The 15,375-nt window shown below is 40.7% G+C and overlaps 2 protein-coding genes across 2 annotated transcripts in view; one reads left to right on the forward strand and one right to left on the reverse strand.

Annotated features, from left to right (window-relative positions):
• LOC308268734 (cytochrome P450 3A19-like) overlaps nucleotides 1-11,679 on the forward strand; it is a gene marked incomplete at both ends in the record, with an annotated part of 60,214 nt that extends 48,535 nt beyond the window's left edge. Inside the window, 1 exon segment of the mRNA XM_080703842.1 lies at nucleotides 11,560-11,679. Within this exon segment, the coding sequence (XP_080559968.1) occupies nucleotides 11,560-11,679 (120 nt within the window).
• Nucleotides 11,680-12,270: 591 nt separating this feature from the next.
• LOC308268735 (mitochondrial disaggregase-like) lies at nucleotides 12,271-14,349 on the reverse strand (the record flags this gene model as incomplete). Its single annotated transcript, XM_080703843.1, has 1 exon — nucleotides 12,271-14,349. The coding sequence occupies one exon, from the start codon at nucleotides 14,347-14,349 to the stop codon at nucleotides 12,271-12,273; it is 2,079 nt and encodes a 692-aa protein (XP_080559969.1).
• Between the last annotated feature and the right edge of the window lie 1,026 nt (nucleotides 14,350-15,375).

The raw sequence follows: 15,375 nt of genomic DNA on the forward strand, positions 1-15,375 counted from the left end.
ATCCCTGCCAATTTCAATGTTGTGAGGTTTTATGACCCAGATTTTCTTCTAAAAGTTTATAGTATTAAGATTTATATTTAGGTCTTTTATCTATTTTGAGTTAATATTTGTATACGTGTTAGGTAAGGGTCCAATTTTATTCTTTTTCATGTAATTATTATTTTTCAACAATATTTAGTTAAAAAATTATTATTTCCTCCACCAAATGTTCGTGGAAACCTTGTAAAAAATAACTTGACAATATATGAAAGAATTTATCTCTAGGCTTTTATTTAACTTCAGTGGTTTATATATCTGCTTTTAGAACAGTACTACACTGTTTCAATTATTGTAGCTTTATATGGTTTGAAATCAGAAAATATACATCTTCTAGCTTTGTCCTTCTTCGAGATTGTTTTGGGTATCTAGAATCCATATTCCATATCAGGATAGATTTTTTCTGAAAAATAAATAAATGTATAATAGTTTCACCTTAAAAAAAGAAAAAATATCCTCTGGTAAGAAAGAAAACAAAAAGAAATATTGAACTGTTATCTTTTAGTCATCAAAAGCTTGGTATCAGACAAATGAAACTGTTTTGTGAGATTATCATCATTAATATTGGATAAATTGCTATAAAACTAGATGTCAACCACTAAGCCAAGCATGGGAAGGAGGGATGGGGAGGGAACGGGGTGGGGATCGGGTAGGGGCTAACTGGGCAATGTGTGCATGTATGTCTACAAAAGTATTTTCTTTATACCGCTATGATGTATGAATACATTGCACCAATTAAAAAAATGCACTAGGGGTGTAGCACAGAGGCAAAATGCCTCTGGGTTCAATCCCCAGAACTAAAAAAATTTATATATTTGTTTGAATTTTACATATGAAAAAAAAAAAAAGAAAACCAGCAGGTCAGAGTTCTGTCAATGACCTATCAAGGGCTTTCAGGTGTGTTATTAGGTTATTTATTTGGTGATTTTCTGTTTTTATGTGGGCACTTAATGCTATGAATATTCTCCAGAAGTTTGATATGTTGTGTCTCTATTTTCATTTATTTTTAGAAATTTCTTAATTTCTCTTTTTACTTCTGTGACTCATTTCTCATTTAGCAGTTTGGTGTTCAGTTTCCAAATGTTTATGTGGTTACTCTGTGTCTTCTTAAAGCTGATTTTTAGTTTTATTCCATTGTAGTCTGAAAAGACACAGGGGAATATGTCACATTTTTTGAATTTGATAGTGCTCACTTTGTGGCCTAGGATGTGGTCTATTTTGGAGAAGGTTCTGTGAGCAGCTTAGAAAATTGTGTGCTCTGCTGTGGTTGGGTGGAATATTCTGTATGTGTCTAGTAGGTCCATTTAGTTGATGGTGTTCTTTAGGTCTGAGACTTCCTTAATGACCTTTTGTCTAGAAGATCAGTCTATCAGTGTGAGAGGGGTGTTGAAGTCTCCCAATATTATTGTATCAGGATCTAAATGTGACTTAATGTCAAAAAGAGTTTTTAAAAAATACATATATTTATTTTCAGAAAAAGTCTATCCTAACATGAAATATGAACTCTAAACACCCAAAACAATCTCAAAAAAGAACACAGCTGCAAGATGTACATCTTCTGATTTCAGAATTTTTAATGTTGCAATAATAAAAAGAGTGTAGTACTGCTATGAAGGCAGATATATAAAATAAAAAGCCTAGTAATAAATTCTTCCATATATGGTCAAGTTATTTTTGACAAGGTTTCCAAGTACATTTGGTGAAGGAAATAACAATCTTTTCATTAAATATTGTTGAAAAATAATAATTACATGAAAAATAATAAAATTGGAGCCTTATCTAACACCATATACAAATATTAACTCAAAATAGATAAAAGACATAAATGTAAATCTTAAGACTATAAACTTTTAGAAGAAAACCTGGGTCATAAAACTTCACAACATTGAAATTGGCAGTGATTTCTTGAATATGATTCCAAAGGCACAGGCAAAAAAAGAATAAACAAACTTTCTAAAAAATAAAAAATATTGTACATCCAAAGACAATGTAAACAGAATTAAAAGTTACTGATAGAGTGGGATAAAATATTCCAAATGCTATATCTAAAGGTATATTAATAATCCAAATAGAAATCCTAAAAATTGGACTTCTGGGAAGATGGTGACTGAGAAAGCAGCATTTACGAGTCCTGCTAACACTCAATCTCTATTGCCACAAAATCAGCACTTTTCATAGCCAGAAAACACTATCAGCAGAGAATTAAAAAATGTAAACACAAGGGACAGAGAAAAAGAAGACTAGAAGAACAACCAGAGACCAGAAAAGAAACCAAGTCCACAATGCAGCAGCAGAACCACAACTGGTGCCATCTTCCCTCACAGAACTAGGCTCCAGAGAAAAAAGGTAAACAAGGAGCTGAAGTGAGCAGCTGCAGATCATTAGGGTGTAATTCAGCAGTTCTTTCAGCACAAAGAACGTTTTAAACTTCTAGTGGCCAAGCTCATCACGCCTTCCAGGGATTCAGAATGGAGCTCAAAATCAGAAAAGAAATATGCCAGCCTCATGGCTGAGGGTGTGGCAGCTGCTCCATATTGCCAGCAGTGACAGTGAGTTTACAGCGCCCTGAGACAGCTCCTGATCAGCACGCACAATAATCATGAGTGAAATTGTGGCCCCTAAAGGAGAAATCCCTGTACTGTACTTCCAGGGATTGCGCAGCTTTGATAATCTCCTTGGGTCTGAGATTTTGCAGTCAACCCAGTGAAGGAGTAGCGGTGGCAGAAATACCACACACTAGTCACAGCTCCCCGTGGAAAAACACCCAGCCTGGCATTCTGACGGTCTTGTGCAGCCTTGATTAACTTCCTGGGTCTGAGACTTTGCGATACAACCCAGTAAAGGAGTAGTGGCGGCTGAGATTACCACAGACTCGAGATACAGAGCACCCTAAGTGAAGTTGTAGTGATCCAGGGAAGGCACAAACTTCTGAAATCATGGGAAAGAGGAACAACAATAAAGCAATGAATGCCCACAATCCCATATTATCAGAACCTGATAACACAGAAATTCAGAGATCTCCAGAAGATCAAATCAGGAATAGAACTGTAGAAATAACACAGGACCTTCGAAAAGAATTTAGAGAGAGTCTAAAAGAAATAAAGGATGCAATCACTGAGGTAAAGGCCTCAATTAAAAGTATAAACAATTTATTAGACTACATGGAGAATAGAATCTCGCTCCAAAAACATATGCATAGTTTATAATTTAGAAAAAAAAATCCGACAGCAGGAAACTGACATTGAAGAAATATGGGCCCATTTTAAGAGAGCGAATCTAAGAATAATTTGAATAGAGGAGATAAAAGAAGGTGAAGCCAAAGGGATCAATAATCTTTTCAAAGATAGAATACCAGAAAAATTTCCAAATATAGAGCAAAAGGTCGATACACAGGTCCAGGAAACTTATAGAACTCCCTTTACACAGGATCACAGAAGAAATTCCCCATGCCACATAATTGTCAAAATGACCAATGTGGAAGCCAAGCAGAGAATCTTAAAGGCAACAAAAAAAAAGGCCAAGTGACATTCAGAGGCAAACCAATTAGAATTTCCAGACTTCCCAAACCAAGTCATGAGAGCCAGAAGGGCTTGGAGTAACATATTCTGAAAGAAAACAACTTTCAGTCCAAAATTTCCTACCCAGCAAAACTTTCTATCAAATTAGATGGGGAAATAAGAAGCATCCATAACTAGCAGAAACTGAAGGAATTTATGTCTTCAAAAGCAGCACTAGAGAAAATACTCAAAGAGATTAACTACAAAGAAGAAATAGGTAATACATACCAGAACCAGAGAAACAAGATTTCCCACCCAGCAGACAATTAAGCAAAGAAGAACAAACAGTATTTCAAACAGAAATAAAATCTTAACTTGTTAGGAATTAAAAGTTATCTCTCAATAATCACACTGAATGTAAATGGCCTCAATTCCCCAATAAAAATACATAAAGTGGCAAAATGGATTAAAAAACAGAATCCGTCCATTTGCTGCTTACAGGAAACACACTTTGCAAGTAAAGAGAGTAACAAACTCAAGGTAAAGGGCTGGAGAAAGGTAATTCATGTTAAACAGCCATCCTAACAAATGTGAAGTAGTATTTCACTATAGTTTTTATTTGTATTTACTTAATTATTAGTCATATTATGATAATGATGAGTGATATTCATGTGTTTATTGGTCATATAAAAATCTTTGGAGATTCATTATTTATTTTAGTCTTTTACCTATTTCTAAATTGTATTGTTTGCTTTTATTGTTGCTAATTTTTAGGATTTCTTTTTATTAATTTTTATTTTTATTGGTGCACTGTATTCATACATCATAGTGGGATACAAACTTTTGTAGACATACATGCACACATCACCCAGTCAACCCCCACCCGATCCCCACCCCATTCTCTCCCCATCCCTCCTTCCCATGCTTGGCTTAGTGGTTGACATCTAGTATTATAGCAATTTATCCAAAATTAAAAATGATAATCTCACATAACAGTTTCATTTGTCTGATACCAAACTTTTGATGACTTAAAGATAACATTTCAATATTTCTTTTTGCTTTCTTTCTTACCAGAGAATATTCTTTTCTATTTTTTTAGGTGAAACTATCATATATTTATATATTTATTTTTCAGAAAAAAATCTATCCTAATATGGAATATGGATTCTAGATACCCAAAATGATCTTGAAAAAGAACAAAGCTAGAAGATATATATTTTCTGATTTCAAACCATATAAAGCTACAATAATTGAAACAGTGTAGTACTGTTCTAACAGCAGATATATAAACCATTGGAGTTAAATAAAAGCCTAGAGCTAAATTCTTCCCTATATTGTCAAGTTATTTTTGACAAGGTTTGCACGAACATTTGGTGGTGGAAATAATAATCTTTTAACTAAATATTGTTGAGAAATAATAATTACATGGAAAAGAATAAAATTGGACCCTTACCTAATCCAATATACAAGTATTAACTCAAAATAGATAAAAGACCTAAATATAAATCTTAATACTATAAATTTTTAGAAGAAAATCTGGGTCATAAAACCTCACAACATTGAAATTGGCAGTGACCTCTTGGATATGATTTCAATAGCACAGGCAACAGAAGAGTATACAAATTCCCTAAACAATAAAAAATATTGTATATCCAAAGACAATGTAAACAGAGTTAAAATTTACTAATAGAATGGGATAAAATATTTCCAAATGCTATCTCTGAAGGTATATTAATATTTCAACTAGAAATTCTAAAAATTAACAACAATAAAGGCAAACAATACAATTTAGAGATAGGTAAAAGACTAACATAAATAATGAATCTCCACAGATAACCAATCTTAGTTGTCTGTTGGATGGAAAATCTTGTTTCCCTGGTTCTGGTGTGTGTTACCTATTTCTTCTTTGTAGTTAATCTCTTTGAGTATTTTCTCTAGTGCTGGTTTTGAAGACATAAATTCCTTCAGTTTCTGTTTGTCATGGAAGCTTCTTATTTTTCCATCTAATTTGATAGAAAGTTTTGCTGGTTAGGAAATTTTTGGCTGGAAGTTGTTTTCTTTCAGAGTTTGGAATATGTTACTCCAAGCCCTTCTGGCTCTCATGACTTGGTTTGGGAAGTCTGGAGTGATTCTAATTGGTTTGCCTCTGAATGTCACTTGGCCCTTTGTTTTTGATGCCTTTAAGATTCTCTGCTTGGCTTCCACATTGGTCATTTTGACAATTATGTGGTGTGGGGATCCTTTTCTCCAATCCTGTCTAAAGGGATTTCTATAAGTTTCCTGGATCTGTTTATCGACCTCTTGCTCTATGTTTTGAAAATTTTCTGCTATTACTTCCTTGAAGAGATTGTTGATCCCTTTGGTTTCACCTTCTTTTCCCTCCTCTATTCCAATTATTCTTAGGTTAGCTCTCTTAAAATGGGCCCATATTTCTTCAATGTCAGATTCCTGCTGTCGGATATTTTTTTCTAGATTAGAAACTATGCGTTCATTTTTGGAATGATCATCTTCTAAGAGTGAGATTCTGTTCTCCATGTGGTCTAATCAGTTGTTCATGCTTTGAATTGAGGCCTTTACTTCATTAATTGCATCCTTTATCTCTTTTTGGCTCTCTCTGAATTCTTTTCGAAGCACCTCTATTATTTCTACAGTTATTTTCCTGATTTGATCTTCTAGAAATCTCTGATTTTCTGTTTTATTGGGTTCTGATGTTGTGGGTTTTGTGGGCATTCATTGCTCCAGTGTTATTCCTCTTTCCCATGATTTCGGAAGTTTGTGCCTTCTCTGGGTTCTTCCCTTGGGTCACCATGACTTCGCTTAAGGTGCTCTGGATCTCGAGTCTGTAGTATCTCAGACCCCACTACTCTTTTACTGGGTTGTATCACAGAGTCTCCGACCCAGGGAGTCGATAGAGGCTGCTTTAAACTATGGGGGGTGCCAGGTTGCACATTCTCCTATGGTGTGATATCTCTGCCACCGCCCCTCCCCCACTGGGTCAAATCCCAGGGAGTACAGTACTGAGATTTCTCCTCTGGGGCCCGCAATTTGACTCACTATTCTTGAGTTCGTAGATGTAGCTGTACTGGACTTGGTGAATTCGCTGCTGCTGCCGCTGGTGGCAATATGGCGCCGCTGCTACGCCCTCGGCCATGAGGCTGGCTTATTTCTTCTTGATTTTGATTTCCACTCTGAGTCCCTGCAGTGTGTGCTGAGCTCAGCCACTGGGAGCTTTAGATGCTCCCTGCGCTTAAAAATCCCTCCTGGCTCTTCCGCAGCGGCTCACCTCGGCTTGCTGTAGCCGTCCGGTGAACTCGCCACTGCCACTGGCAGAATTGCGCTGCTGCCGCGTTTTTGGGCATGAGGCCGGTGTATCTCCTCTGTGGCTCTGAGCTCTGTTCTCAGTCTGCTTTCTCTCTGGAGCCTGGTGATTTTTTTGTTTCTCTGGTGATGGTGTTTTCTGGCTATGAAAGGCGCTGATTTTGTGGTAATGGAGATTGGTTCTTAGCGGGGCTCTTAAGCCCTGCTTTTCTCAGTTGCCATCTTCCTGGAAGTCGTAATTTTTAGGATTTCTAGTTGGAATATTAATATACCTTCAGATATAGCATTTGGAAATATTTCTTCCCATTCTATCAGTAACTTTTAACTCTGTTTACATTGTCTTTGGATGTACAATATTTTTTTATTTTTTAGAAAGTTTGTTTATTCTTTTTTTTGCCTATGCCTTTGAAATCATATCCAATAAATCACTGCCAATTTCAATGTTTTGAAGTTTTATGACCCAGGTTTTCTTCTAAAAGTTTATAGTCTTAAGATTTACATTTATGTCTTTTATCTATTTTGAGTTAATATTTGTATATGGTGTTAGGTAAGGGTCCAATTTTATTTATTTTCATATAATTATTATTTTTCAACAATATTTAGTGAAAAGAATGTTATTTCCTTCACCAAATGTTCTTGGAAACCTTGTTAAAAATAACTTGACCATATGTGGAAGAATTTATTTCTTGGCTTTTTATGTTACTCCACTGGCTTATATATATGCCTTTATAGCAGTACTACACTGTTTCAATTGTTGTAGCATTATAAGGTTTGAAATCAGAAAACATACATCTTCTAGCTGTCTTCTTTTTCGATATTGTTTTGGGTTTTTAGAGTTCATATTTCATGTTAGGATAGATTTTTTTTCTGAAAAAAATAAATGTATGATAGTTTCACCTTAAAAAAAGAAAAAATCTCTGGTAAGAAAGAAAGCAAAAAAGAAATATTGAAATGTCATATCTAAGCGATCAAGAGCTTGATATCAGACAAATGAATCTCTTATGTGAGATTATCATTGTTAATTTTGGATAAATTGCTATAATATTAGAGGTCAACCACTAAGCCAAGCATGGGAAGGAGGGATGGGAAGGGAATGGTTTGGGATTTGGGTAGGGGCTAACTGGGCGATGTGTGCATGTATGTCTACACAAGGTTTTTTTTGTCCCATTATGATGTATGAATACAGTGCACCAATTAAAAAAATTAAAAAAAGAAAAAAAATCCTAAATATTACCATCAATTAAATCAAACAATACAATTTAGAAATAGGTAAAAGACTAAAATAGATAATGAATCTCCAAAGATTTTTTTCAACTTCTTCTTTTTATTTTATTTTATTTTATTTTATTTTTTTTACCTGGTGCTGTAAGGGAAATGGCGCCTGCGCTGCGCCACTCCGTGGCTCGTGCCGCAGCACTGCCGTCTGGTTTCTTTCTGGAGTCTCGTTTTTCCAGCCCATTTTTTCTCTGTCCCTTGTATTTACATTCTTTGTTTTTCTGCTGATGGTGTTTTCTGGCTATGAAAGGCGCTGATTTTGTGGTAATAGAGATTGGTTGTTAGCGGGGCTTGTAAGCCTCACTTTTCTCCGTCGCCATATTCCCAGAAGTCCTCCTAAGATTTTTATATGACCAATAAACACATGCATATCACTCATCATTATCATAATATAACTAATCTTTAAGGAAATGCAAATGAAAACTATAGTGAAATACTACTTCCCATTTCTTAGGATGTCTACTTAGTATGAGTTACCTTGCTCCAGCCCTTTAGTTTGAGTTTGTTACTGTCTTTACTTGTAAAGTGTGTTTCTTATAAGCATCAGATGGATGGATTCTGTTTTTTAATCCATTTTGTCACTTTATGTCTTTTTATTGGGGAATGAGGCCATTTACATTCAGTGTGATTATTGAGAGATGATTTTTAATTCTTAACATGTTGAGATTTTAATTCTGCTTGAAGTACTGTTGTTATTCTTTGCTTAGTTGTCTCCTGGATGAAAATTCTGGTTTTTTCATTTCTTTTTATTGGGTATGGGAAAGGAATACAGGGGTATTTGACCTCCAAGCTATATGCCTTGCCCCATTTTTGCATTCTTTATTTTGAAACAGGGTCTCACTAAGTTGCAAAGGACCTTACTAAGTAGTTGAGGCTCTTTAAGAACTGCAGTCCTCCAGTTTCAGCCTCCTGAATGCTGAGATTACCTGCATGAGCCACCATGCCTGGTTGAAAATTCTGGTTTTTAATCTATTTTGCCACTTTATGTCTTCATTGGGGAGTTAAGCCATTTATGTTCAGTGTGATTATTGAGAGATAATTCTTAATTCCTACCATTTTGAGTTTTAACTTCTCTTCAAGATAGTGTTTGTTCTTCTTTGCTTAGTTGTTTGATGAAAATTATTGTTTCTATGGTTGTGGCATTTATTACTTATTTATTCATTGTAAGTAATCTACACAGAAGGTGGGTTAGAAGGCATAAATTATTTCAACTTCTGTTTGTCATGGGAGATTTTTATTTCCCTGTCAAATTTGAGAGATAATTTTCCTGGGTAGGAACGTTTTGATTGCAGGTTGTTTTCTTTCAGAATTTGAAATATGTTGCTTCAGGTACCCCTGGTTTTCATGACTTGGTTTGGGAAGTCTGGAGTGATTCTAATTAATTTGCCTCTGAAAGTCACTTGGTCTTTTGCTTTTGTTGCCTTTAAGATTCTCTTCTTAGCTTCTATGTTAGTCAGTTTGACTATTATATGGCATGGTGAACCTCATCATCTCATCTTGTATAAAGGGGGGTTCTATATATTTCCTGTGCTTGTATATCAACCTCTTTTCTGTTTGAAAAAATTTTTAGATATTGCTGGGCATGGCAGTGCACGCTTGTAATCCCCACGCTTAGGAGGCTGAGACAGGAGGATCGTACAGGTTCAAAGCCAGCCTCTGCTACTTAGTGACACACTCAGCAACTTAGTGAGACCCTGTTTCCAAATAAAATATAAAATAGGTCTGGGAGTATAGCCTGGAGGTTCCACTCCTAGTACCACCAAAAAAAAATTTTTTTTAGATATTATTTCTTTTTTTTTTTTTAAGGCAAACACATGAATACTTGTTATATGTAGGACCATTAAGATGAATGCTATAATGTATAGGCAAATTCTAAGAATGACAGTTAAAGAGCTTCAAATGAGCTCCCTAATTTTTTTTTCTATTTTGAATGGAATGTATATGTATATTCACTTATATAATGATCTTTTGGGGTGCTGGGGATTGAATTCAGGGCTTTGTACATATCATATAGACATTCTACCACTAAGTTACAACCTTAGATGAAAAATTCAGTTTTCTAGTAGAGAAACCTAGCACAAACCACCTTAGCTTTATGATCAAAGTTAGCACTATCTGCTGCTAGCAGGCACTAAAGGCATGACATGGCTTCTGTGGGCATCTTGCCAAAAATGTAGACAATCTAACCATGTGAAGCCTTTAGACAAACTCAAATTGAGGTAAATTCTAAAACAAACAAAAACTGGCCTGGGGAGGCTGAGGCAGGAAGACGGCAGGCTTGCTGCCAGATTCAGCAACGTAGTGAGGTTCTGTTGGGAAAAAAAAATAGAGCTAGGGGTGTAGCTCATTGGTAGAACGTCCCTGGGTTCAATTCCCAGTATCACAACAACAACAAAAAACAAACAAACTGCTAGCCTGAACTCTTCAAAGGTGGCAAGGTCATGAAAGACAAAGGAGGATGCTGCAGGCTGGGATGAAGGAACAGGACAACAAAATGCGGGCTGGCACGCACTAGAGCTGAGGCCAGAAAAGGGCACGAAGGGGAAACTGGTAAAATTAAAATGTCTGCACATAAGTGAGTAGTATTGTAGCAATACTTTTTTTTTTTTTTGCGGTACTGGGGATGGAACCCAGGAGCATTCCACCTCTGAGAGACACCCCCTGCCCAATTTTTTATTCTTTATTTTGAAACAGGGTCTCACTGAGTTGCAAAGGGCCTAAGTAGCTGAGGCTGGCGCGAACTGTGACCCTCCTGTCTGCCTCCCAAATGCTGGGATGACAAGTGTGCACCACACGCCCGGCTTATTGGTTTTTATAATTGCAGATGGTTTTATGAGCTGTTACTATCAGGAGAAGCTGGGTGAAAGGCCTGTGTTAACTACTATTTTTGTAACTTTCTGTAAGTCTAAAATTGTTTCAAAACAAAAAGCAAAGAACAAGAGCAGTGCTGTGAAGGGAGACATGCCTGTGAGGGCCAGCTGCTGACTGCTGGGCCTGTGCCCTAGCTTCATACCATGCCTGACATTCTATCACCCAAGACACGTTGATTCCTGCCCCCAATCTATGCTTCCTGAGAGATTAACCCCACAGGAGGGTTCCACCAAGGCCCTGCGGGGAGGGTGGATGGCGGAGTTAGCAGTGGTGGCTTCTGCAGGTGGTGCCCTGGGCCTTGCTGCATTCTGCCAAGCTGGACACAAAACTCCACATGGGACATGGTATCCAGACCTTTTGCTTAGTGACTGACCTGTGGACCGAATCAACTGCAGGTTTATTCAGGCTCATTTTGTTGGGATAACAAGTTATAGATGGCTGAGGCCACCGGCATGGAAAACTGGCAAAATTCAAATGTCTGCAGATCAGCCTGTAGTGTTACAGCAATATCCATTTCCTGGTTTTGATAATTACAGTATGGTTTTATGACTCTCCCCTAAAGCTTCCCAATGTCGACACTGCTGGCTTGCTTGGTCACCCGGAGCTACTGTCCAGGCCCACACCAGGGAAGGGTAGTGAACTAGTCAGGTCCTCTAGAGGTGCCTTTCACTCACTGGTCTAGTACCAAGGCCACAGAAACATGGAGTGGTGAGGTACAGAACAGCGGACATGATATGGCAGTGGAAAGAGAAGGTGCTGTCGGTTCCTCTGTCTTAGAATTTCAGAGCCTGGGAAAGAGGTAGGTGGCTCTCCACTACGTGCCAACGTCTTGCCTACCTGGCCTCTACACTCTTCCTCCACTCCCAGTGGAGAGGACCTAGGCACTGAGCTGAGCAAGTACCAGCAGAGGATGGCAGGTCACAGCCTGGTCCCTGTCTTCTTCCTGCCAGGACTGTTTTTAGCTGCCATACTTCCGAGAGCAGGATAAGGTTCCAGCGATTATAGGGAATGGGGACCTCCCTGCTCCTGGCCTTGGAGGGGGCAGAGAGACAGCTCCCCTCCTGAGACCTGCAGCAGGCTGTGAACACACAACAGAGAGGGCAGGGTAGGCGTGATTCCTGCTTCAGGCCCGGGGCAGAGGAGGGTCTTCCAGGGCCTGTTGGGGCAGCAGGCCTTAGGCCGTGTGAGAGGAGGGAGAGGCATGAGGGGAAGGTGGGGTGGCATGCCACATGAGGGACCTTTATTGGATGTTCAGGGCACACACAGGTGAGTGCTAGATGGTGTGGCACACCTTCTCAGGGTGGAGTGGTGCCCGGATGTCCAGTTTGTGGGTCTTGCTGTCCTTATCGATGATCTCCAGCCGCAGCTTGGGCGGGCGCTTCTCCGCCTGGGGCGAGGGCAGTTCAGGGCTCTTGAGCAGCTGCTTGTCTGAGTCCTCCACGGTGATGCGCAGAGTACAGCCCCCCGGCAGCAGGTCCTGTTCGTAGGCTGCTGCCAGCTGGTTCACCACACGGCGCTCTACCTCGTGCTTGATGGAGCGGGCACCGTAGTGCACGTTGTAGCCGTCGACCAACACGTCTGCCACCTCCCGGTCCCACAGCAGGGTGATGTTGTGCCTCTGTTTGGCTCTCTTGGCCCAGAAGTTGAGTTCCTTGTTGATAAGTTGGATGAGCTCCGAGTGGCAGAAGGGGAGGAAATAGACAATCTCATTGATTCGTCCCAGAAACTCATCTCTCCGAAAGTGAGCTTTCAGGATGGGGCGAATCACATTCTCCTTGAAGTTCTTCGAGATGGTGATCTTGTCATTAATCTGGACATCCCCGAGGTTTTCGGTGATGCGGTTCCGGCTCATCTCCAGAGCTTCCTGCCTCAGCTGCAGTGCGTGCTGTGCAATCTCGTCGCTGGCCACGTTGGAGGTCATGATGAAGATGGCGTCCTTGCAGTCAATGGTCTTCCCCTTCCCATCTGTCAGCCGGCCCTCATCAAACAGCTGCAGCATGATGGTGAGCACATCTGGATGAGCCTTGTCCACCTCGTCAAAGAGCACCACAGCATTGGGACACTGCTTCAACTTCTTGGTCAGCTGGCCACCCTCCTCATGGCCGATGTAGCCTGGTGGGGACCCAATAAACTTGGCCACCTCGTGTCGCTCCTGGAACTCAGACATGTCCAGCCTGATGAAGCCCTTTTTGGCATCTTTGTGCATGTATTTGGCTGTCTGCTTGGCCAGTTCTGTTTTTCCTATTCCAGATGATCCCAAGAAGAGGAAGACCAGAGGGTGTTCTTCGTCGTACCAGCCATTCTCCTTCCTCCGGATCGCTGAACGTGGGATGAAGCGAGAACAGTCCCAGTCTGGTTGGGGAGGAGTCCCAGCACCCACGGTGGCGATGGCACTCTCCTGGCCAATGATGTGCTCTTTCAGTCGCTGCTCCAGGGGGAAGCGGCGACGCTCCTCAGCCTCACGCTTCCGCTGCTTCTCCTGGTACTTGGTCTCAGAAGTTCTCAGAAGCTTCATCACCTCCCCTTCTCGAGCATAATCCAAGGGTGTGTGTCCCATTTCATTTCTCTGCAGGGGGTTGGCTCCTCCATCCAGCAGCTCCTTGACGGTGCGGTAGTCATCGGCAAGGACGGCGTAATGCAAGGCTGTGCAGCCCTTGAAGCTGGCGCGGTTGTTCAGCCGGTTGTTGAAGTCATCCTCTCGGGTGACCAGTACTTCCAAAGAATGGATTCCCTGCTCCTTGGCAGTCTTGTAGACACTGCTAAAATCATCCCCAAGATTCGGGTCAGCCCCAGCAGCAAGCAGGACTTGCACCACACTGACATTCTGGCTGATGGCTGCCACCATGAGTGCTGTCCAGCCCAGTTTGTGCCTTGCATTTACATCTGCACCTTCTGACAGCAGCCTGCTAACTTCTGGCACATTGTTGGCACGGGCAGCTTCCATCAGGGCTGCATCCTTGTTGGAAGGACTCTTGCTGTAGCAATGAACCACCAGCGCTGTGGCCAGGGCCCACATGCCCAGTCCGGCCCTGTTGGGGGCACCATTCCAGCTGTCCTGTCCCGGGAGTGATTCTTCGGGGCTAGGAAGGTGTCCCCTCGTGGCAGCAGCCAGGCACTGGGTCTCGTGGCATCCTCCCCGGCGCCCCCCGGCGGCTGCCCCTCCTCCGGGGAGCAAGGCTGACGGTATTCCAGGGCGCCCCCAGGCGGCCGCTGTCAGCCACTGCGGCTTCCCGCGGTCCCCGGTGGTTACGCGGCGGCCCAGAACACCTCGGCTCTGGAGTGATGGAAATCTGAGCAGCCGGAGGAACCGCGGCGCCAGCGCAGTCTTCCTCAACACCAAGGACCCTAGCATCGTGACAGCTGCTTCAATAACTCCCTGGTGCCGGCCCCTCGATATTATTTCTTTAAAGAGATTGTTGATCCCTTTGGTTTCTGTCGCAGACCGGCTCAGTCCATTGGGGCGTGAGTCCACTCGCGGTCGAGAACCTCAGCAAAGATGGGGAAGGATTAGAGTGAAGTACTGCAGCCTCTTATCTGCAGCGATTCTTTCCCTTCTAGGAACTAAGAGTTCCTAGTGACGGCGCTCTCTAGAAAGAATCTGACATGGACAAAGGCTTCTTGAGCCAATGACACTTTATTACAAGAACCCCGAAAAATTTATACCCTTCACCAGTAAAGTTAATAGTAAGAGAAAAGGAAGTGAATGCAATCACTGTGAAACAATAGTGAATGACACATAAACAAAGGTAAAAAAACTAGTCCGGTTTTCAGCTGGCTTTTGGCTTTCAAGAGATTAACTCCGGATCCTCTCCCAGATCTTGCAGACAAGAAGTTCCAAAGGGCAATCTTCCAGAAGAAATGGGCACGCCCAAGGCTTGGAGGCTTCTGGGGGAATCTTCTTTAACTTTCTTGGAACTTTCCATCTTTTGGGCTCAGTTCATATAGCAAGTGTGGGGAGATGTGGTGATTCAGGTGGATGTGATAGAGTTTCTTCAGGTGTTGGCATCTTACCTTCTAAATCTGAAAGCTTAAGCAAACTCACAACACAGTTTGGCAGATAAAACACCACAAACAACACCATGAAGTTCTTGGATTTAGTTGTCAGATGTATTTCCTTAACTGCTGAACACTCTTCTTTAGACAACAAGCCTATTAAAAGCCTATTTATCTTTAATAATCCATTTCCCTGTCACAAACCCTCTGCAACCTGCTTCTAACTTTCTAATTCCTTTCTTTCCCAGTTGGGACGTTCTTATGATAAGCTCTTTTTCATGCAAAAATGCTTTTCTTACTCTTACGGTATTTCCTTTCCTTCATACATATATATTTAGAACATCTGTCCTTTATTTTGTCATATTCATTTCTAACCATGCGGCCA

Source organism: Muscardinus avellanarius (assembly GCF_963383645.1).
Source record: "Muscardinus avellanarius genome assembly, chromosome: 10".
NCBI lineage: Eukaryota > Metazoa > Chordata > Mammalia > Rodentia > Gliridae > Muscardinus > Muscardinus avellanarius.